Source organism: Vulpes vulpes, chromosome 1, assembly GCF_048418805.1.
Source record: "Vulpes vulpes isolate BD-2025 chromosome 1, VulVul3, whole genome shotgun sequence".
Lineage (NCBI taxonomy): Eukaryota > Metazoa > Chordata > Mammalia > Carnivora > Canidae > Vulpes > Vulpes vulpes.
In genome coordinates this window covers 162,006,305-162,029,389 of record NC_132780.1, presented here as the reverse complement: position 1 = coordinate 162,029,389, position 23,085 = coordinate 162,006,305, and the positions used below count along the sequence as shown (strand labels likewise).

Below are 23,085 nucleotides of genomic sequence, written 5' to 3'. Positions count from 1 at the left end.
TACATGATTTCTCTAAAGTAATATAATGAATCAGTTTCAGAGTTGAGACTAGGATCAAGCTCCCTAGTCCCAATCCTTATCACCAGGCTAACCAAAATAAGTGTCCAGGAAATTTCACCACAAAATAGAGTTCTGTAGGTATTGCCTCCACTATTAAAACATCGTTCCTGTTATTAAAACATTATTGCTTTTCTTTTAGGTTCTCTCAACCAAAATGCTTTAGCAAAATGCACTGTTAGGAAGGAGAATTTTAGTTGCTTATTCTTTGGTAATTTATCATTCAGTTTTCCAGAGCTGAGATGAGTGGACTGGTTGCAAAAAAGTGGGGGAGGGGGCAATAATAAAGGAAATATACTACTATTAAAAAGTAAGTTTTATATTTTATGTTTTTAACTCCAGTGAGACTTAAGTTATAGGTAATGAACTAGATACTTTAACTTCTGTCATCTAGCTTCCTGGATATCAAGCCAGAACCTAATATGCACCATTCTGAAAAACTTTAAATTTCCAAATCTATTTTCACTTCTCCAAAAGGAGGAATACTTGTAAGAGTACCAAATAGACTATTAAAAATTTTTAAGTTTACCAATTTTCAAAATTCTTTGGTGTTATGGAAGGCATGTAATCCTGTGAGTAAAATCTTTTCTTTCTCTCACACTTCAAACATGAAAAAGGGGGGAAGAGGACTAATTACTTGTCAAAATTTCTATTTAAAAATATTTTAAAATAGGTTTTTACTTAATATAGTTCATCTTAAAATTAGATTTTTTAAAAAAACAAACATTAAGTGAGCAGAAAATATACTGAAATTCTTGACAATGAAATGATTTTAAGAATATAATAAATAAAAAGTCAATATGCATTTTTACTTTAAGAAAAGTATATATTTATATTGAAGAGTAAGTGAAATGTGTACTTCATAATTAGGATAAATGCCGTTTAGGTAGTACACATTTCAAAATTAGTACTAGTTACTGTCCACTGTCAAATTCAATCTGTCCTTATTTTATACACTGTATGCTCCTAAGAAATATCAATTTTATACTGTACTTTTTGCTTGAACCATCTTCATCCCAAATAACCACCATTAAAATTGCACAGGGAGGCTTCACCTGAAAATGGTATAATAAATCACACTTAAGAGCCTCAAAACCTACTGTTAAAAGTATTTTGTCCTTGTCAATCCATAATCTTTGTGTTTTTAGTTTCTCCACATAATCTAATATATAGAACAACACCTGCTCAAAGATTCATATGTCACCTGAGATTCAATTTCAAAAATTATTATTTGAACTGGAATGCTGAAATATATGATGCTGAAATTTTTTTTTTGATGCTGAATTTCTAAAACTTTCTAAGAAAACATTTACCCAATCCTAGTTTTTGCACTAAAAACAATAAAAGCTATATCCTAAATGAGTTCTAAGTTTTTAATGTTTTACAGAGACAACTGTGGTTGTCAATTTAAAGTCTAAATTGGCATTTATTTATGGGCTTTGTACAATTTAATAAACTAAAACATACAAAAACCAGTGACAGATAGTAGTTGCTAGACTTGCAGTAAGCATTGTATAACATAGTTGTCAAATGACTATGCTGTACTCCTGAAATTAATGTAATATTATGTCAATTGTACTTCAATAAAAGAATAATAAAAATAACTTCAAAAAGTAACAAATGTCACAAAAGTGGGAATAGATATAAAGAAAATAGGCAGAACCAATAAGTAGGCAAACAAATGTTACAGGAAATTTGCCAACATATAGTTTCCCTTTAGTTTTCCAAAATCTTGGAAAGCAGAGCTCTTGTGGAATCCAACTAACTGATAAAATTACTTCAGGATATAACTTCTACCTGTGTTAGCTCAAGTAAAGCTAAGTACAGTGCAGTCCAGGTTGAGCAGCTACATTTAAGAACCATGGCTCCTTGGACCTCCCCACTCTTTCATCTTGTGCATCCTCTCTCCTTTCTTAGGACCTACCTCCTACCGTCTCCATAATGTTTCATGCACTTTCTCCCTCAGACACTAAGAAGTACCTACCTGGTCAACAGTCATTTATAATTAAGTTACAATTCACACTAATGTATTACTTCAGGAAGCTACCTGAATAGTTTTCAAAAATTTTGTGTGTCTACTGACTTGCCTTTTGCAGTTCACTGGCTATTTTAAAAAAAGGAATAATTGGGGGAAACGAACAGCAGCTACAATATAAAGGACTGAGATCACTAATTGCTCTGTTGTAAATGACTGACGAGAGGTTCTAATGTGGCAATCAGATCCAAATTCCCAATGGCAAAAATACAAAATATTAAAATAATCAGCAGAATCTTATATGTGGGTGTATAATGGAAAGGTACTACATGTCTACAGTAAATCTGGAGGAAGAAAGGTAAAACTACATAAATTGGAACTCTTCTATCCAATTTTCTAAGGAACTGATGTGGGAGGGAATCTCATCTACAAGGTAAAGGATTACTATGTAAGGATATGAAAACAGCTAAAACTATACGCTTCAGGAAAAGTATACAAGAAACTAATAAATACAGTTGTTTCTATGGAGGCAAATTGGATGTCTGAGTGATGGAAATAGGAGGAAAACTATTCACTTTACACTTTTTGTATCCTTTGAAGTTTGTCCATACATTTCTCACTCCCCAAAACAGTAAAATAATTAAGGGGGACTTACTAATCCTGCATTATTTCTAAATAAAATATTATCCAGAGGAAGCTTAGTTAGGGTATTAAGCAGCATATGAATCAGAGCAAGTTGACTTCCCCGTCATTGGTATCCTCCACTCATACTAGAAGAACAAAGTGTTCTAGTTAACAAAGAGGTTATGAATCAAATCAAATTAATACAATTTAAAAAATCCCATCCAAGTATATCTTACATTCAAAATACAAAGTATAAATATGGCACTTATCATAGCTTTTCCTGGTATCATCATCATCCTAAATAAACAGAATTGCTGCTAAAGTTGTATCACTGAATGTATCTTTTTTGCTTCTTAAAACTTCAACATATTTATTTTTATGTGGGTGAGGGATTATACTTATTCTACTATTTTCTACTCATTAAAATTTTTAGAACACAAAGAACTAAGATTTTCAAACTGCCTTATCTGACTGTATATAAATATTTTAAGTGTTAATTAGAAAGAGAAAATGAGTATTTGTAGTCCCTGGACAAATTCTTCATGTCAGTGACTCACCTCTACTACCACTTGAAATTTTCCAGCATAGTTCTCTATCTTCCTCTCAAAAGCCACAGGATTTCTTGCATAGGAGCAAGCTTTTCAGGACTGGTTTCAAGATCTTTTGGATTCCAGCTGCTGGAAAAGAAGGGCCACCATTTTTGGTCTCAGGAACTCTTTGTAAATATTTAATACAGAGTCCATTCCTTCAGTCTTCATAAAATTGTGTTTTAGGGGAATTGTTCTCTTTCTGTTTTAATTGTTATTTTCAAAAACAAAGTAAGTAAACCACACATATTTAAAAATTAAAAATCTTAAATGATGATGTGGAGTTAGAGGTACCAGTTTTCATATTTTTCACATTTTCTAGATATTCTCAGAACTTATCTGTTGCAGCATTTGCTAGTTGTTACTAATTCAGAGAATATATTTTTTTAAAGCAGTAAAATTAAACACTATTATGACAAAGTTGGAAAAGCTTCACTTCACAGTCTTTTGTAATCTGTACTTCCTATGAAACCCATACCATTTGAAGTTCAGGAATAAATGACTACTTTCATCCTAGGTGCTTACGGCCCAGCTCAGGAGTCATCCTGGACTCTCTTCCCTCTTCTGTCAGAAGTCTTAGTGATTCTAACTCTTTAATATTTGTTACAGCCTCCCCCTGTTAATCAGCCCCACTGCTACCACTTTAGTTCAAGATCTAGTCAACCACTGCTTAGGCCATTGCAGCAACAAGCCCATCATATTTTGGTTTTTAAAAGGAAGATAACATTAAATATCTCTCTTCAACTTAAAACATTTTAAGAGCTCCTGTTCTGTCCCTATCCTCACACGCTATCACTGACAGGATCAAGACCACACCAACAACGCCACTGCAACTTTCACCTTCATCTCCTGTTGACACATAACTTCACCAAATACTCTGGTCACAAAAAACTGCCTCACTTTCTCAAATGTGACATGCTTTCTCCATCTTTCTGCCTCGAAGGCCCTGTGTACACAGTAGTATGCTTCTAGAAATTCATAAGCAAAGAAAGGTCACTATAAAAATAGTAATGAAACATCTTAAAATAAGTTGAAAACTTAACCATAGCACTAGATGTTGATGATTTTTTTTTTTTTAAAGAAAAAGGAGCCTCTACTAAGTAACTTCTTGAGATTACACAACCATTTAGTTAACAAAGCCAAAACTAGAACCCAGGTCTACAGAGTCCCAGCCTTTGGCTATGCCTGCTATCCTCTATCATCATTATATTCATATAAAGCAGGGAAGAGCAGTGACTACACCTCTAAAGTATTATATGCAATGAAATTAATAATAATAATGTTTCCAGATGATCTATTCATACAGGATCATTCTTTGCCACATAACAAATTCCTACCAAATACAGCAAATACAGCAGTCTATATGGACAGATAAAGCCAAATACAGCAGTCTATATGGACAGATAAAGTCTTTTCCTTCAAATAGCTTAGTACTCCTTTAGTGGTACTGTCCCAGTTCTATCTACGGGTACTGTCCCTTACCATTTTGTTCACTGCTTTGACCCAAGAACTATAGCCAGTTACTAGAAAAGGGAACTCTAAAAACTATCACTGACTTTTTAATAGCCTTAAAAACAATTTAAAAATTAAGAGGAAAATACAGTGCATAATCCTGCACATTCAAATTCAAAATATATGTAACTTTTTCTCAAATGGATTGCTTAAAATTGCAAAACTCTTATTAAACTTCACAGATTAAATTTTGTTACAGACAGCATCACATTTCTTTCTTCACCTCACTCTACACATATAGGCAATACATAGACCCAACTCTGTAAGCTGCCCCCTTGCTCTGCTCTTCTTTGATGACACATTTAATGATCCTGGCAAGGAGCCAGCAGAAGTTTAATCTCAGTCAACTTTAAAAGTTGACCATCTAGGGATCCCTGGGTGGCGCAGCAGTTTGGCGCCTGCCTTTGGCCCAGGGCACAATCCTGGAGACCCGGGATCGAATCCCACGTCGGGCTCCTGGTGCATGGAGCCTGCTTCTCCCTCTGCCTGTGTCTCTGCCTCTCTCTCTCTCTCTCTCTCTCTCTCTCTGTGACTATTATAAAAAAAAAAAAAAAGTTGACCATCTATGCCATGATTTGAGAATTTTGGTCAGCTTGATAGAATTAATAATGAGCACTCCTCCCACAAAATATGAAGACAGTTATTTGGGAGTTTTCTTGAATAAACATGTACCAAAGGTTGTATACTGAAAGCTTATTATGTGCCTGGTTCTATGAAAATTTATCTAAGGGTCAAAACCTTGAGAGAGTAAATAATGTTCTAACATATACAGGGTCAGATACAGGGTCAGATGTGGTTAAATCATGGAGCTCTTCAAATTAGCTTTTTTTTTAAACTGGAATTTTATTCTATAAAAATACTGCTTGTCAGAGGAATTCTATAATAGCAATGACAGTTTTTAAAGCTCCCAGAAGCATCTTGCCCCCCCCCAAAAAAGGGGGGGTCACTAAATAGAAAAACCAAAACCTCATGGACAATATTTTCAATAAAACTTAGGGACAGAGTATCCCTATAAACCCTAAAGTGCTATGAGGTAGAGACAAAGCACTAACAACCACTGAATGGAATGATCTCTGCAACTAATAGGGAGCCAAGTGGATCTGAAAACAGAACACTAAAATAGTGAAAAGATACAAATTGGAAATTATGGTGAACCAGTCCGCAGAAAGCACATGAAACTGAAAAGCATTTCTACCCAATCCAATAGCAAATACGCACAAAGGGTCTATAATAAACTTAAAATAGGGGTGGGGACACACACACACACACACACACACACACACACACTCTAGCCCCTATGAATTCTCATAACCACCAAATTTCCCTGCAAGGACAGAGTCCCACCCTGAGGAAAAGTCCTAGGAAAGGTTTCAAAACGGAAGGAAGGAAGGAAGGAAGGAAGGAAGGAAGGAAGGAAGGAAGGAAGGAAGGAAGGAAAGGAAAGAAAGAAAGAAAGAAAGAAAGAAAGAAAGAAAGAAAGAAAGAAAGAAAGAAAGAAAGAACAGATAAAAGGGGGAGAAGGGGGCAGCCTGGGTGGCTCAGTGGTTTAGCGCCGCCTTGGGCCCAGGATGTGATCCTGGAGACCCGGGATCAAGGCCCACATGTTGGGCTCCCTGCATGGAGCCTGCTTCTCTCCCTGCCTGTGTCTCTGCCTCTCTCTCTCTCATGAATAAATAAATAAAATCTTTTAAAAGGGGGGTGGGGCAGTCCCAGTGGCTCAGTGGTTTGGCACTGCCATAGGCCCAGGGTGTGATCCTGGAGACCCAGGATCAAGTCCCACGTCAGGCACCCTGCATGGAGCCTGCTTCTCTCTCTGCCTGTGTCTCTGCCTCTCTCTGTGTGTCTCTCATGAATAAATAAAATCTTTAAAAAGAAAAAAAACGTGGGAGAAGGAAGAGAGTAAAAATAATCTCAGAAAACAAGTGGCCTTATTTTTTAAACATTACACAAAAATCACTGAAGGGAGAGGTCTGTGCAGTCAGAAAAGCTATCTTGAATATCAAGTCCTTTTTAAAAGAGCCTGCTTCTCCCTCTGCCTATGTCTCTGCCTCTCTCTGTGTCTCTTGTGAATAAATAAAATCTTTAAAAAATAAAAACTAAATAAAAGTAAAGAAAACTAATATCATGCAAAAAAGATCAACAGAAAAGAATCAAGGTCAAATCTCATATGAAGTTATTAGAAGAAGAGAATATGAAGCAGAATAACATTTCTACAATGAAAAAAAAAATTCTACAATGAAACCACTCTAGAATGAAAATGCTCAGAAAACAGATCAAAACCGTACACCTACTAATTCAGAATAAGCCAAAAAACATATGCATGATATGAAATAACATGTAAAATGAGTTAAAAGGTATGTGAAGTTATGAAAGAACAACTAAATCAGAAGTCAGAAATATTCAGGGACACCTGCTGGATCCGTTGGTAGAGACCATGACTCTTGATCTAGGGACTTTTAATTTTAAGTTCGAGCTTCATGTTGGGTACACAAATTAGTTAAAAATAAAATAAAATTTAATTTAAAAAAAGAAATTAGAAATATTCAGAATTAAAATGAAAACTCAGGAAAGAATTAGAAATAAAAGGAAAAATATTTCAGAAATGAATATGAAATAAAATGGAACATGAGAAAAATAAACAGAATAATAGCCTATCAAAACTAGAGAGACAAAAGATGACAACGTTTTTAATCACAAAAAAAGGAGTAAAAAGGATCCAAGAGAAAGTGACAAATTACTGGAGCTAGGCAACAAAAATCCAACATACATGTAAGAGAGTCACTGAGGAAGAAAACGCAAACAAGGAGACAGAATACTGAAAAAATAATTGTAAAAAGTCACTGAAATTAAAAAGAAAATTTGAAACTACATACTTGAAAGAGGATACCACAAGGCATTTCTTGTCTAAAAAGAAACCTATTTATATTTAACGATATAGATCAGTTAAACACAAAAGCATGAAGAAATACCATTTAAACCTTAAGCACAAGAAGGCTACAGGGGCTACAAAGCAAGGCAGAACAACTATCTTACAGGTACTCCACTGTTGTGTGACAAAAATATAATATAAGCCAGTTGTATTCTTTAACACTTTCATTAAGTAGTCTCATTATTTTTTAAGGATGGCAGAGGTACCTTACAGGAATGCTGTATTTCTATCAACTGCAATTTTACTTCACAAAATTATATGTTTTTAAAGAATGAATGTATCATAACTTTAACCTGAAATACACAATATCAGAGGATCAAGGAGGAGAAAACTTCCTCAATATATTTAGCCACTTTCATCCCCTACTTTTTATAATCTTTTACATCCCAATTTTAATAGTGAAGATGGGCACAGCATGACCACAAATACAAGTACCACCTATAATTTTAATTACTTTTTTAGCAATAGAGAAATATTTAAAGTACCTATTAATTATCTTTTGCCTCTTCTCCCTATATTTGGGCTGATTAAGAATTCAATCTGAGGTCATAGGACACAGTAAAACTTACTGATGAGTATTAGTGAAAATCTGTAATTTCAGCTTCCTAAGAACATTTTTTTTCCTAAGACAGATCAAAAGTTTAAATTAAGACAAGCATGTATGACAAATACATTGCTAATTAAACTAAGGGTTACCAAGTTACCTTATACCAGGTATTTCTAAGAATAACAAGGTTAAAAGAGAAATCTGTATCCATTTAGCTAGCGACTTTTTTTTTCTTAGGAAAGAATATATAAAGACCAAAAACATCTGTTCAAAACATTTTTAGAACTTGTCTTTCAGACTTAATCTGAGAATCTTGTCACATTTTTATGATTTATCCAGAGAGCAGGAATTTTTATCCTATACAGTGATTTGACTTTTAGGAAAAAGTTTAATCAGATCTCTAACTTGTAAAATAATGAAGATGTTTTTTGAATTGCTGTGGTAACCAAAGAGGACTAAACATACAATCAAAGACTCTTAAGAATGGGAGAGACTTCAGTCATTTAAACTAGTCCTCATCTGCCCATTCAATGCTTGAACCCCAGCTACAGATTTCCAAGTGGTTGTCCAGCCTCTGCAAAAGACATTCCAGTAATGGCAAACTCATTACTTTCCAAGGCAATCAATTTCAGTTTCAGATGGTTTGAAATATTGCAAAGTACTGCCTTTCCAGTACCTGAATATATTACCTTAGAACTTCCACACACTAGCTTAAGTCATACTCCTATGGCTGCTATATTTGAGGAATTTAAACATATATATAGGAACAAGGGGAGAAAAGGACAGAGGTAAAGAAATGAAAAAAGACACTGTATAAATAATATAGGACAAATTGGGGGCATATGCTTGATTTTTTTTTCTTTTTCTCCATTCTCCCCATTCATTGGTAAATACAGGAAACATTATCTCACAGAATTATATCAAACCAAAGACTGTTCTCAGTGTGCCATTATAAAAATTAAGGACATACTGTGTTCTCACCACTGTGGTAGCCATCACAAAGACTACAAATACATATATGATAAAGTTTCTAGCTACTGGAAGGTTACAATTAACAGACATGCACAAAGGTAAATAACAATATATGGTGGTAGGTAACTAGGCACAACCAATAGTTGAAGAAGCTTTATTAGTAGGGATTTAACTGGGTTTTAAAGAATGGGAAGGATTTGGTTTGAAAAAAGGAATATGCAGAAAACATTTCCAAAACATGACAACAGCAGAACCAAAACAAAAAGCAAGAACACACCGCCAGAATAATTCAACAGGAACAGCTGTCTGTATATACAGTCAAAGCGATCTATTGTTAAGCATCTGGAGTAAGATCAAAGACACAGGACAAAGCCAGATGGCAGAGGTATGTGATTACCAATTTAAGGAAAATAAAACTTTTACAATTCTCATAGGAGAACCAACACAAACCTCTTAGAAGAGAAGTCAAATGACCAAAGCAGTGTTCCAGAAAGATTATTCTGAATGTGGTATGTAAAAGTGATGGAGAGGTGACAGTGGTACGAAGATCAGGAATAAGTGAAAGCCAAGGACATGGCAGGAGAAAAGAGAGTGGAAAGCGTGGAAAGCAACAGAAGCAACAAAGGAATTAAGAACTGATGGAACAGAGAGGCAAATGAAAGAAAGAAGAACCAGAGGACATCGAACACTTTTAAGATTAATTTGAACAATGAATGATGTAACTAAGAAACCAATCTGGACCACCAGATAATTATTTAAATTTTAAATGTGTCAAGTTGCAGGTTAGTAGGCATCTATTAATCTTAACATTTACAAATGCTACCCATTAATAATAATGACTATGGTCAAAATTTCCTACATTGAAATAATCTCATAAATCCTTTTTTCCTGTTTCCATATGAAACATACAGAGGTTTTACTGATGCGGCTATAGAGCAACAGTTAATTTTGATAACTCTATTCTTTATTCTACTCAAATGTATAATGTTACCTGGCCAAAAAAAATTTAAAACTCCATGCCTGGTCATATCCATTCCTTTCTCCTAAATTCTATCATTACATTAACTGACCAGCTTTCTTTGCTTCATATCAAAGTATTTTTCAAAAAGTAGTAAGATTTTAATGACTTCACAAGAACTACTGAATTTACAAAGATGAAGAGATATGTGAATCCAAGTTGAAATGTCAATGCTATAAATCAACTGAATTGGCTCCTGCCAATTCAACTTCCAGTCTCACAGAATATACAATTTAATGGATGCTTGGGAAAATTAGCAATCATTTCATGCCAAAGATATCCAAGGTTTCTTAAGAATGGTAAGTCCACAAACACCAAAGCTCTCTAAAAGGCAATCTAAACAAAGAACTGAAATTTACTGTAGAAGCCATTACTGGATAGACAGGGGAAAACCCATCTACACAAAAAAAATAACAGCTGAATCCATGAGAGTAAACAAATTCTCCTATGGAGACAGACAGACTAAAGAACAACAGAACTGAAGACAAAACTGTAGAAAATTCGCAATAGGGGAAAAAAGCAGAAAAAGAAGTAGTTAAAAACAAACAGATTAAATAAACCAAATAAAAGATACAGGAACTAACTTTAGCTTCTTTCACCAAGAAAAAGCTTCAAAAAGGCAGTGGGTAGTCAAGTGAAGCAGAAAGACCAAGGAGGAGGGAGAGTTAGATTTGGCCATCAGGGATAACTAGTATTCTTTGTGAGTGCAAATCTAGCAGAAGGATAGAAATAGAAATGAGTTAACAGAGCCAGAAGTAAGGTAAAGAAATGAAACAGTGTGTAAAGATCTGTTCAAGAAGTTCAACTAAAGGAAGATAAGAGATAAGAGATAGTCACTAGAATACAGTGGCTGGCACACTGTGAGTGCTTAAATCCTCGGTGGCTAAACAAATGAATAAATGAATATAGTGATGGGGGAACACAGAGCTAGCTGAGAACAAAGCAGGAGCTTGGGGCAGCACATTGACAAGTCCTTGAAATAAGGAACAATCCTCTACAGACTCAACTGCCTCCATATTCATACTTTGCTAAGGGCAGAAGGCAATCTTAGCCCAACCCCCAGGAGCCTGTAAGTCTGCTTTAACATATAAAATTCCTTTAGAAATTTCCTTTATCTCTAAACCCGTAAGATGCATGTTGGCAATCATCCTCCAAGCACATAGCCACCGATATCCATCTGAAGGTCTCATGACTCAGGTTTTATTAAACGGGATTAAGTGACCTTTTCCCTACAATAGCTAGCCCCTCAAGGTCCTGGAAACCTTGCTTCCAAAATTCCATAGAGAGTAAGCTATCCTCAAACCCTTCCCAACTCCCAGGTATATAATCAGTCACCCCTCACAGGCCCTGGGCAGCAGCTCTTCCTGCCCACGGGTCCTGTCCTCGTGCCTTAATAAAACCACCATTTTGCACCAAAGACATCTTTCTTGGTTGTCAGCTCAGGACCTCACCTATATTCCAAAGCTTCATCAAGAGCAACAGAGCCAAGAGCTGTATGTTGAGGGAAAGATGGTATTAGAATTTTTTTATGGCAGAAGAGTGTAATATGTTTCAAAGAAAGATTTTCAATGTGCCTCCAAATGAATGTAATTTTTTTAAGTAGGTAGAAATGAAAGCTGCAAATGAAAATAAAAGGCACAGAAACTAGCAACCACCACCTTCCATTCTGCCTCTAAAACAAGGGAACAAAAAACTGAAGTCAAAGCAGAAATATTCAGGGGTTGCATGGAATGAGAAGAAAGCAAGCTTTCTTTTGTTTTGTTAAAATAGTAAACAAGGATGTGACAAGGGTTGAGTTTAAAGACCTTTCCTTCTAGCCAAAATACAGTCAGAGATAGAGTAAAAATGGTAAAGATACCATGAGAGGGAGTAAAAATGCCTACACAATGTTGTAGACAATTTCTCTATGGATAAATCATAGGCCTATGGAGAATGGGCAGTTTCAAATGTAAAGTTCCCCACAGTATATTTTATAAATGAATAAATTTCAGTTGTGTGGCCTTAGTTCTTGGTTCCCAAGAAAATACAAAATAGTATTATACTAGTCAGTAGTAAACAATCTGTGAAAGATTACTAAAAGATTTATAGATACATAAAGTATTAAAAGTGGTCCAAAAGTTATGAAGATAAATACCAAATATATGGAGTATACTTTGCAATGGGACAAAATCTCACTAAGATGTTTTATTAGGCAGCCCAATTTACAAGACTCTGCACAAGGCAAGCTAAGCAACTTGAAAACACAAGTACCATTACCCTGGAATAAAAATAAGGTATTCTTCATTTTAACTCCTCAATCAGACACTGAAAAATGAGTAATTAAAATTTTTTAAATAATGGAGAAAAATGGTAATCAATACTTGAAGTTAACAAAGCAGTACAAAATAAGAAATAGAGAGTATAGTATTTATAAAAGTACAAAGTGGTCTTTTCTAAAAATTTGAAAAGTGCCTGAACATAAACCCAAAATCAAAGACATTTAATTTAACCATGAGCTACATTTTAAAAAAAAATTTGTTGGGACGCCTGGGTGGCTCAGCGGTAGCATCTGCCTTTGGCTCAGGGCGTGATCCCAGGACTCCAGAATGGAGTCCCACGTTGGGCTTCCTGCATAGAGCCTGCTTCTCCCTAGGCCTGTGTCTCTGCCTCTCTCTCTCTGTATCTCTCATGAATAAATAAATAAAATATTTTTAAAAATAAAATAAATAAAATTTAAAAAATTTTTGTTTGATTAAAACATAAGGTAACTCTATGTCCATGCTAATAAAAATCAAAATAAGTTCTGATCGATAAATTATTTTTAAAAAAATAAGCATAAAGGAATTCTAACACTGCTGTGATATGATAATGCCCTAAAACTTGATTCACACACTCACAACATGTATATAAATGATATAAATATGGTGTATATAAAATGTCAGCTGATAAGCTTTCAGGCAAAACTTAGCTACATTTTACAGAGACACACAAAAAAAGAACATTTTTATTTAACAGTTTGGGCTCAGAGATTAAATCATGTTTCCACATTTGCAATTAAAGATCTAAAAATACATATAACTAACCAAAATACTAAACATCATCTCTGAAAATTAGAACCATGATTTTCATGAAATGTTGGGGGTAGCAGTGAGGGAAGACGCAGAACAGAAGTATATGCACTAAAGTACTTCCCTTACTTCTACAAATAAATGCCTCCCAAGCTTTTTTTTTTACAACAAAGAAATTCTTTTAAAATGTCTATGAATAAGGAACACTAAATTACATTGTGATCTTCACTCTTCCTAATCTGAATTAGGAGTCAGAGTTAATAAAAACAACTCCAAATGATAAAAATCTCAATGTATAGCAACCCAAGAAATTAGTGTAGTGGTTGCCCCTAGAGAACAGAAGTATAAATTGTTACAAGGAAACTTTCTAGGGTAATAGAAATGTTCTGTATGTCTTCATTAGGTGACACAGTACAGACATTTGCCAAGACCCATAAAACTCAGTTATATCTGTAAATTGTTGTCTCTGTAATTATACTTCAATTTTTTTAAGTAAAAAATAAAATGCGTTAAGTATAGAGTTGGATTATATGGAACATACCTACTATCACAGGCAAAAGGATATGCTTAAATCTGAATAACATGCAACCTCAATAGACAACTGATACCATTACCTAACCATCTCAAAATGCCTTAACAGGGGCAGCCCCGGTAGCGCAGCGGTTTAGTGCCGCCTGCAGCCCAGGGGCTTGATCCTGGAGACCCTGGATTGAGTGCCACGTCAGGCTCTCTGTATGATGCCTGCTTCTCCCTCTGCCTGTGTCTCTGCCTCTCTCTCTCTCTCTCTCTCTCTGTCTCTATGAATAAATAAATAAAAACCTTTTAAAAAAATGCCTTAACATCCAATATGACTGTAACACCTGAGTGGCTCAGTGGCTGAGCATCTGTCTGCCTTCGGCTCAGGGTGTGATCCCGGGGTCCTGGGATCGAGTTCAGCCTTGGATTATCCAAGGGGAGTCTGCTTTTCCCTTTGCCTATGTCTCTACCTCTCTCTGTGTGTCTCTCATGAATAAATAAAATCTTTTTTTAAAAATCCAATACGACTAAAAATGAATTATATTTCACAAATATCTTCAAAAAGCTTTATACTCAATAATACCACATAATGAATCAATTTGTTTATTTACTTAGTACATTTAGCAACCAATTCATCATAGATTTATTAGAAAGCTAATTGCTTAATATCAGAAAGATTCAAAAAAAAAAAAAAAAGATTCACGGCAACAATACTAAGGGTTTTAAACAATGAATAAATGGACTAATACTACTACTAAGTGATAAGCTAACACTGAGTCTTTAAAATGTGCCAGGTACTACTCTAAATGTTTTCCCCATATTACCTTATTCGATCCTCAGAGCAACCCACAGGAGACATTCTTACTATTCCCATTTCATAAGTGAAGAAATTCAGGTACCCTGAGGTTAAATATCCTGTCAGGACTAACTCTGGCAGTCTGACTATCTAGAGACAACTTTCTATAAATCCCTTTGTTCTACTGCCTTTTTAGAATCAGTTGCCTGGAAATTTTCTAGGTTAAAATAAAGGTTGTGCATTATAGAATGGAACCTGGGGGCCTTCACCGATTACTTACTCATTTATATTGCATAGTAGTCCCAAGATGATTTTTAAAGAACAACTCTGGCTTTGCTTGCAAATACTTGCAAGGCCCACCACAAGAATACTGGATGGCTTACTCCCGTCTATGTGATTAAGCTTCTCTATATTTTTTTAAAAATAAAACTTCATAGTCTACTCATTTAATTTTTTTTAAAGATTCTATTTATTTATTCATGACAGACACAGAGAGAGAGAGGGAGAGAGAGAGGAAGAGGCAGAGACACAGGCAGAAGGAGAAGCAGGCTCCATGCAGGGAGCCCGACATGGGATTCGATCCGGGGTCTCCAGGATCACACTCTAGGCTGGAGGCAGCACTAAACCCCTGGGCCACCGGGGCTGCCCTACTCATTTAATTTTTAAGTAAGTGCAAATAACCTTGTTTCTCACCACAGAGTACTGAAAGAGGAGCTCTGTGGTATATGAAGCTATACAGAGCATTCTCTGGTGATAAGTACTCATCAAAAGTTTTGCGTTCCAAAATAATATTTATTTCAAGAAGCTGACAGTTGAAATCATGTAAATAATGTTCAAATACAAAGACTGTATATTACTTAATAATTGTTTTCAAAAGCCTGCCATTTTTAATAATTCAGTATCTTGCTATGTAACTATAACCTATTCCACAGAAAACCAATGAACTATACCTGCAGCCCTCTAACTGCTCTCACACATAGGAAAAGAACAGCTAGGGGATCCCTGGGTGGCTCAGGGGTTTAGCGCCTGCCTTTGGCCCAGGGCATGATCCTGGAGTCCCAGGATCTAGTCCCACAGTGGGCTCCCTGCATGGAGCCTGCTTCTCCCTCTGCCTGTGTCTCTGCCTCTCTCTCTCTCTCTCTCTCTCTCTGTATCTCTCATGAATAAATAAAATCTTTAAAAAATAAAAATAAAAAAAGAACAGCTCCCAACCTCAAATAAACTACTCTTCAACTCCTTTTAACAGCCTAGTTGAGAAAAAATATTATTTCTGGAAAACTGAATTGTCCAAGGATTTCATGTTCTGTCCTTAGTCTGAAATGAACTATTAAAAAGGCAATACACTTTGGGGCTTGAATGTGTTGTACCTCCATAACCCATCATAACCCATTACAAACACCAAGTTATATTTTCAAGCTATACTTCACGTTTTCTTGAAGACAACTTAAGAAACATTATTAAACCTGTTACCACAGTTACTATAGAGATGTTACCAAGAATATAGCCTTATATGCAATGTTCAAAAAGCTCTGCTTCCTTGATAAAAGAAGTAAATTTTCTACTCAAGGATTAGGAAAATACATAACATATCATATTTCCTTTTATGCCCCAGCCAATAAAAACCTCAAAAACTTATTTAAGAGTGAACTTAATAAATTATGCTTGACTTAGATGCCTGAAGATCTCTTTGCTATTTTTTCAAGTATTTCTAAGGTTTTTTTTTTTTTTAATATTTAAATCTTGGCTCTATCTAGAATTTACTTTGGCATAAATATGTCCTTAGCACAGAAGTTTTACTCTCTTTAACCAAATCTTTATGATCCACTCCCCCCAGTATTATATTCTATTCTTTCACCCTTACCTCACCCTATCCATGAGTTTCTGTGTTCTTTTTGTTTTTTTCTGATTCGAAGTATGTATGAATATCACTGAAGTTCAACTACATATATTCGTGTATTTAGTCTTCACATTGACTAGAAGATATTCAAGGGCATTAAGAAAAAGAAATATAATTTCACTGTGAATTACAAATTAAAACCAGTAGAAATAAACATTTTTATTTTAGCAATTCATCTTAAGGATCAGAAAATAAGATTTTGAAATTTTAATAAGACTGTCACATTGTAAAAATGACAAGTCCTTAAAATTTCAAATTTATCTCTAACAAAGCTAAACCATTCAAAACAAGTCCACATCAGCCATTAAAACATTGCTAACTGGGCTATCTTCCAACTATTGAGGGCTGTCTGAAAATCAAGTATACTTCTGTATAAAAGGGAAATCTTTCAAGTCAGTTCTTAGGTAAGAGGTGGTTTATTTTTTATCTTTACCCAGGCTCCCTCTACTGACAGAAAAAAAAAAAAAAAAAAAAACCAGACTAGAATTCTAAGGACAAATTTCATCAACACAAGGAAAAGGAATTCATTTTTTAAAGACTTTAAAAGCAACATTTTAGATAAGAATAGATAAAAAACTGAGTTCATTACAGACCTAACAAGATATAAACATTTGAGAGTGGACATTTCAGGTAATACCCAAATTTTATATTGTGGCACATGCCACTTTAATATACTCCATTTCAATGTTAACCCTTAGATGCAAGAAGGGTTAAATATTTTATATTCATTTTAATATTGTAAATAATATCTCAGTAAGGAAATGTTTACCTGTATCTGTTCTGGTGTCCATTGGTCTAGGTTGACTGACTTGACCCTGGATATATGAACCCCAAGATTTCTATGGATTCCAGCACATCTGATGCAAATAAACACACCAATATTCCAGGAAGCCCATCGAGGACCTAATTGAGAAAAAAACAAATTATTAAATACTAAAATAAATATTATGGCAGCATTTAAAAAGTAGTCTGATTTTTTACACAATTATAATGGGAGTCTTAAAGAATTTTATAGCTTGGGATGCCTGGGTGGCTCAGTGGTTGAGCGTCGCCTTTCGTTCAGGGTGTGATCCTGGAGTCCCGGAATTGAGCCCCACATCGAGCTTCCTGCACAGAGCCTGCTTCTGCCTCTACCTATGTCTCTGCCTCTGTGTGTCACTCATGAATAAATAAATGAAATCTTAAAAAAAAAAAAAAAAGAATTTTATACCTCAAATTTCCAAATGGCACCAAGCAGCAAGGTTATAAATCAACCTTCAAGAACTTTAATGAATTTACTAATTTTGCTTTTCTAGGAACTTTCCCAAATCTGTCTAAGAATTTAAAACTAATTTATGTGAAAAGTTTTCACTTAGTATACATATTTGTACCAGGAATAGTAATATCCCACAGTAAGAATTAAGTTCTTCATTAAATATGTAAGGTATTGCTTAAAAGATTACCAAAAAATATAAATCAGAGTTTTTAATGAAATGTAGATATTAGTAAGAAACAGACAACCAACCTTAAAGACAAGTAGGCAAAAAGATATGAACAGATAATTCAAAGAAGAAACGTATGGCTATAAACATAAAAACATGTATGAGATTACTAGTAGTGAGGGAAAATGCTCTTTTAAACTACAACAATCCCCATTTTACATTCAACACATTGGAAAAAATATTTTAATCAACTAAATGTTAGAAACAATGAGCAACAATGTGGTCTGCCTCGAGAAACCCTATAGCAATATAGTTAAATCCCAAACATAACCCTGAATTAAGAAAAGTTATAGATGAACTAAGGTGTGCTATAAAATACTATTCTTTGGATCATGGTTAAAAAATTCTGAAAATCAGTGTAGAGAAACTCACATTAAGGATACAATAATACAAAGCCTTAGTTGTACTATTCTTTATGTCCCTGAAAGTATATCCTTGAATTTTAAATATTCTTATAATTATTTTCATATATTGCTTGTATAATTAAAGTAAAATGGAAAAATGAAAGTACTATCTGGCAATTATGTCAACTATTCAGAAGTTTATACCTTTTTTTATAAATCATCTGATTATGAAAAAATACAGTATGAGATATCAATAAAAACCAAGCTTTCTAAAATACTTATAGACTTGTTTTCAGTACATCCTTTTTCTCTAAAGGTGAAAGTTAATCTGCAAAATAACACTGAAGCCAGTAATTATAATGCAGTAAAACTAAACTCATTCCTCTCCAAAATTCCTTAGGAAATAGTTTATACATACACAATTTATACCAAAATATCCTTTTAAATTTGAGAAATGACACCTATAAACTGACAAACATCTAGAACATGTTCTATTTAAATGTTTGGTTGCTGGGATCCCTGGGTGGCTGAGCGGTTTAGTGCCTGCCTTCAGCCTAGGGCATGATCCTGGAGTCCTGGGATCGAGTCCCACGTCGGGCTTCTACATGGAGCCTACTTGTCCCTCTCCCTTTGTCTCTGCCTCTCTCGGTTCTCCACTCTATAAAATTAGCTTTGTAAAATTTACCTAAAATTGATTTTTAAAAAGCTGCTCAACATGGTAGTCATTCAAGTATTGGTAGGAAATCCTCATTTTGACTCACCAAACTACTGGTGAATACTTACCAACTCTGTGCCAAGTAAATGTTATTAGAAGACCATAGACACAGAGGTAAAAAGCTAAGTTCCCAGACTCAGGAAGTCAAGCAAAGTATAAATAGGTATAACTATTTAAAAAAACAATTTGAAGAAATCTAGTAAAGTTCTAGATGAATAAACCTTTCCACCCAGCAATCTATTCTCTCTCTCACATACACACACACGCACACGCAAACACGCTTAGGCACACATACATATAGACTGACCAGTTTATATATGTAATATGACATATTCAGGTATACATAAACACTCATATATAACATACCCTATAGCAGGTGGGGTTTTTTGTTCGTTTGTTTGTTTGTTTGTTTGTTTGTTTATTTAGGATTTTATTTGTCTAAGAAAGAAAGAGTACAAGCAGGGAGAGCAGCAGGCAGAGGGAAAGAGAGAAGCAGGCTCCCCAGTGAGCAGGGAGCCCAATGTGGGGCTCAATCACAGGACCTTGGGATCATGAACTGAGGCAGATGCTTAACCAACTGAGCCACCTACAACAGTTATTTTAAATGGCAGGTCACAATCCATTAATTTAATCTCAACAAGTATTTATTTTTAAGAGAAAAGGAAAAAAGATATGAGTGCACCACACAAAGGGTTAGAATAGTTGTTAAACTTTTTTTAAAAAATCAGTAACATACAGGAGCTGGGTGGCGTAGTTAGTTGAGTAAGTGATGGCTTCTCAGTTTGCGCTTTGGTGGTGATCTCAGGGTCATCAAACCTCACATGAGTCTTCAAGCTCAGCACAGAGTCTGCTTGGGATTCCCACTGTGTCCCCTACCCCAAGTGTGAGCACACACACACTCTTTCTAAAATAAATAAATAAATCTTTAAGTAAATCAGTAATGTACGTTATATGTACGTTATATGTATATAAACACACGTACACATGAAAACCAAGTCCTGCTGGAAAATGTTTTTTCTCTGGGTCACAGTCGAATATGGCTGAAAAACACTACAAAGAAACTCACACATGTATTTAAGAAGCATGTACCAGAATATTTATAGCAGCATGGATTCCTAAAATGACTGGAAATAACTTAAATGTACACTAGTATGATTATCTCACCATACAATGTGAAAATGAATACTCTGCATGTATCAACACAGACAAATCTTTTTTTTTAAGATTTATTTTTTAATCCATGAGAGAGAGAGAGAGAGAGAGAGAGAGACAGAGAGAGGCAGAGACACAGGCAGAGGGAGAAGCAGACTCTATGCAGGGAGCCCGACATGGGACTCGATCCCAGATCTCCAGGATCACACCCTGGGCCGAAGGCGGCACTAAACTGCTGAGCCACCCAGGTTACCCAACACGGACAAATCTTAATTACAACATGGAGTAATCAATTTTAGCATAAGGTGATATACATAAAGGGCAACATCTCCAACTAAGGAGACAAAGTCTGCAGATCTCACAGAGATAGCAAAGCCTGATCTGAAATTTAAAGGCTAACTAGTAAGCAGTAGGCACAGTTTATGTCAAGACACTTTCTTGGCAAAGGCTAAAAGGTGTGGTACAGTAGAGGACTTTGCTATGGCTGAAGAGTAGAGTATTAAATGTATTTGGGGACAGTTTCGGGAAATGATAGGACACAAAATTAAAGTCTTATGTGGCAGACAGTGGTTTACCCTGACTCCCAGGGAGAAGGTCCCTAATCACTCTTTCAAGTTCATCATGACATTTCCACTCATATACTATGATTACATATGCCCTCTCCTGCCTTTGTGCCTTTGCATTTGTTACTGTTTCTGCCCCAAATGTTTCTTCCTTAGGTCTTCATATGCCTGCCTCACTTTGTTGCCTCAGTTCACACACTACCTGTTCACAGAGGACTCCTATGAGTACTCTAGCTAGAGTTGCCTCCCCTAGTTACTCTCCATCATTTATAATACTTCTACCAATCTGTTCTAAAGTTTACACAAAAATCTAAGGCAAACAGATAAATACAAATAGCTGGAGGGTTTAATTATTTTAGAGCTAATTCTGAAACTGAGAAAAGTTAAAGAAAGACAAAGTTCCAGATCAGTATCTCTCAAACTCTAATGTGCATACATAATCCTAGGGATATTACAGATTTTCATTCTGTAGCCCTCAAGTGGCATCTGAGATCCTGCAATCCTAACAAGCAACCAATGATGTCCATCCTGCCATACACAAAGCCGTACACAAAGCACACCAAGATTCTATATTATTCTTGAGAACGTCTTCAACTCAAGCACTTAGCATACTTCTTTGACCTGCTTTCATTATTCTTACTGAATTAATGACTCAAATTGTGAAAATTTATTTTAATATACTAGGAATCAAATCTGTTGAAAAAAAAAAAATCCAAAGTTCATTTAGAATTCAAATACTGGGTTGTTTTTAGTGACCCGTATCACTGTCTCACTTAAAAGCAACACAAATAAGCTAGTATCAACTAAACTAATATTACTTATATCATAATCACAATCACACTAAAACAAAGCTCCAGTAATGAAAGAGAAGATGTTATTTGGTCTTACTAATACTAGCACTTTGACTCATATCCTGCATCACTGAATACTTAGAGGACCTAACAATCCAAATATAACATGTTGAAGGATTAATAAATGTGGCAACCAGAAGAATGGAAATAGACAAATGTGAGAATCACCAGGAGTTAGTGAGTGACTGTACAACAGTGATAAAGGAAGAGGTAGAGACCAAATGTCTATAAGTTCTATTTAAATCTGGGATTTAAAGCATAAAGGCAGACTCAGAAAATTTTGCAGGTAATCTTTTGAATGCTTTAAATGAAATTTGGATATGGAGTGACATGTGGAGATGAAATTATAACAGTGACTTGTGGAGATGAAAATGTGCATCAAACAATTGGGAATACAGGACTTAAGTTCAAACTTAAGATACAAACCTGAGCATCTTCAAGATGGCAGTTGTAGCCTACAAGCACAAAAGAACAAAAAAAACTAGAGTACCAAGTCTTACGGAGAAAATAAAAAGTAAGACAAAAACAGAGGCCAAGGTCTTAAAGAAAAGATAGTCAACAATGTCAAAAGTTTCAGAGAAGTCAAGAAGAAGTGGGTTAGGAGAGAATATCTGGGTATGTTAACTGAGAGGTCATTCGTTGGTAACTGCATGGAGATTAGGCAGGAAAGAGGGAGGGAATTTATTTATTCTGAATTCCATTACCAGATTAAGGAGGAAAGGAGGGGAAAAGAAAGGAGATTCACCCTCCCTCTGAATTCATTATCAGATTAAACCCTTTCACCATTTCAGTCTCCAACCCCAAGTTTTTGAAGATTTTATTTATTTATTCATTAGAGACACTGAGAGAGAAGCAGAGACACAGGCAAAGGAAGAAACAGGCTCCCTTGGGGGGAATGTGATGCGGGACTCAATCTCAGGACCAGGGGATCACACCGTGAGCAGAAGGCAGATACTTCAACCACTGAGCCACCCAGGCATTTCTCCAACTCCAAGCTTTTAATGGTTTTCTATTTTCCTCTATTTTGCTTTCATGACCATTTATAACCTTGATCTTTCTTTTTAACAATTATTTAAGACTTTTATTAATGGGTTGCCTTCTGTTTGACTTTTTTTAAAAAATGAAGTTGTAAATTTCTATTATAAATTAAAAATGAGGTTCTTAAAAATCTCAACTTGACCAGACATGAAACAATTTAAAAACCTTTAAAGGTTTATTGAGAAAAACTAGGCTTAAAAAAAAAAAGACAAAAAAAAAAAAAAAAACAGGAAAAGAACAAAACAAAACCCAAGTTTGTCATTACCAAAAAAAAGACACCTTTAATAAAAAAAAAAAAGAAAAAGAAAAAAAACCAGGCTACATAGATAATGCAGATAGCTCTATTTATCTGGTCAATGGGCAAAAAGCAAGCACTTAAGGTCTTCAGCTCCAATCCTTTGTTCATTTCTTAGTGATGGAATTTCATCTTTATTTCACGTTGGATGACTAAACCAGATGAAGAC

General features: G+C 35.1%; 1 protein-coding gene across 6 annotated transcripts in view; it reads right to left on the bottom strand.

Annotated features, from left to right (window-relative positions):
• Window positions 1-23,085, bottom strand: part of SMAP1 (small ArfGAP 1) — a 175,162-nt gene that overhangs the window by 108,201 nt on the left and 43,876 nt on the right. For 4 of the 6 annotated variants that reach the window (XM_025991141.2, XM_025991140.2, XM_072735149.1 and 1 more), the window contains exon 2: window positions 17,247-17,380. In XM_025991141.2, coding sequence (XP_025846926.1) covers window positions 17,247-17,380 — 134 coding nt within the window. Of the gene's footprint in view, window positions 1-3,213; window positions 3,334-17,246; window positions 17,381-23,085 lie in introns of all 6 variants that reach the window. The other 2 variants (XM_072735158.1, XM_072735155.1) reach the window with 1 other exon arrangement.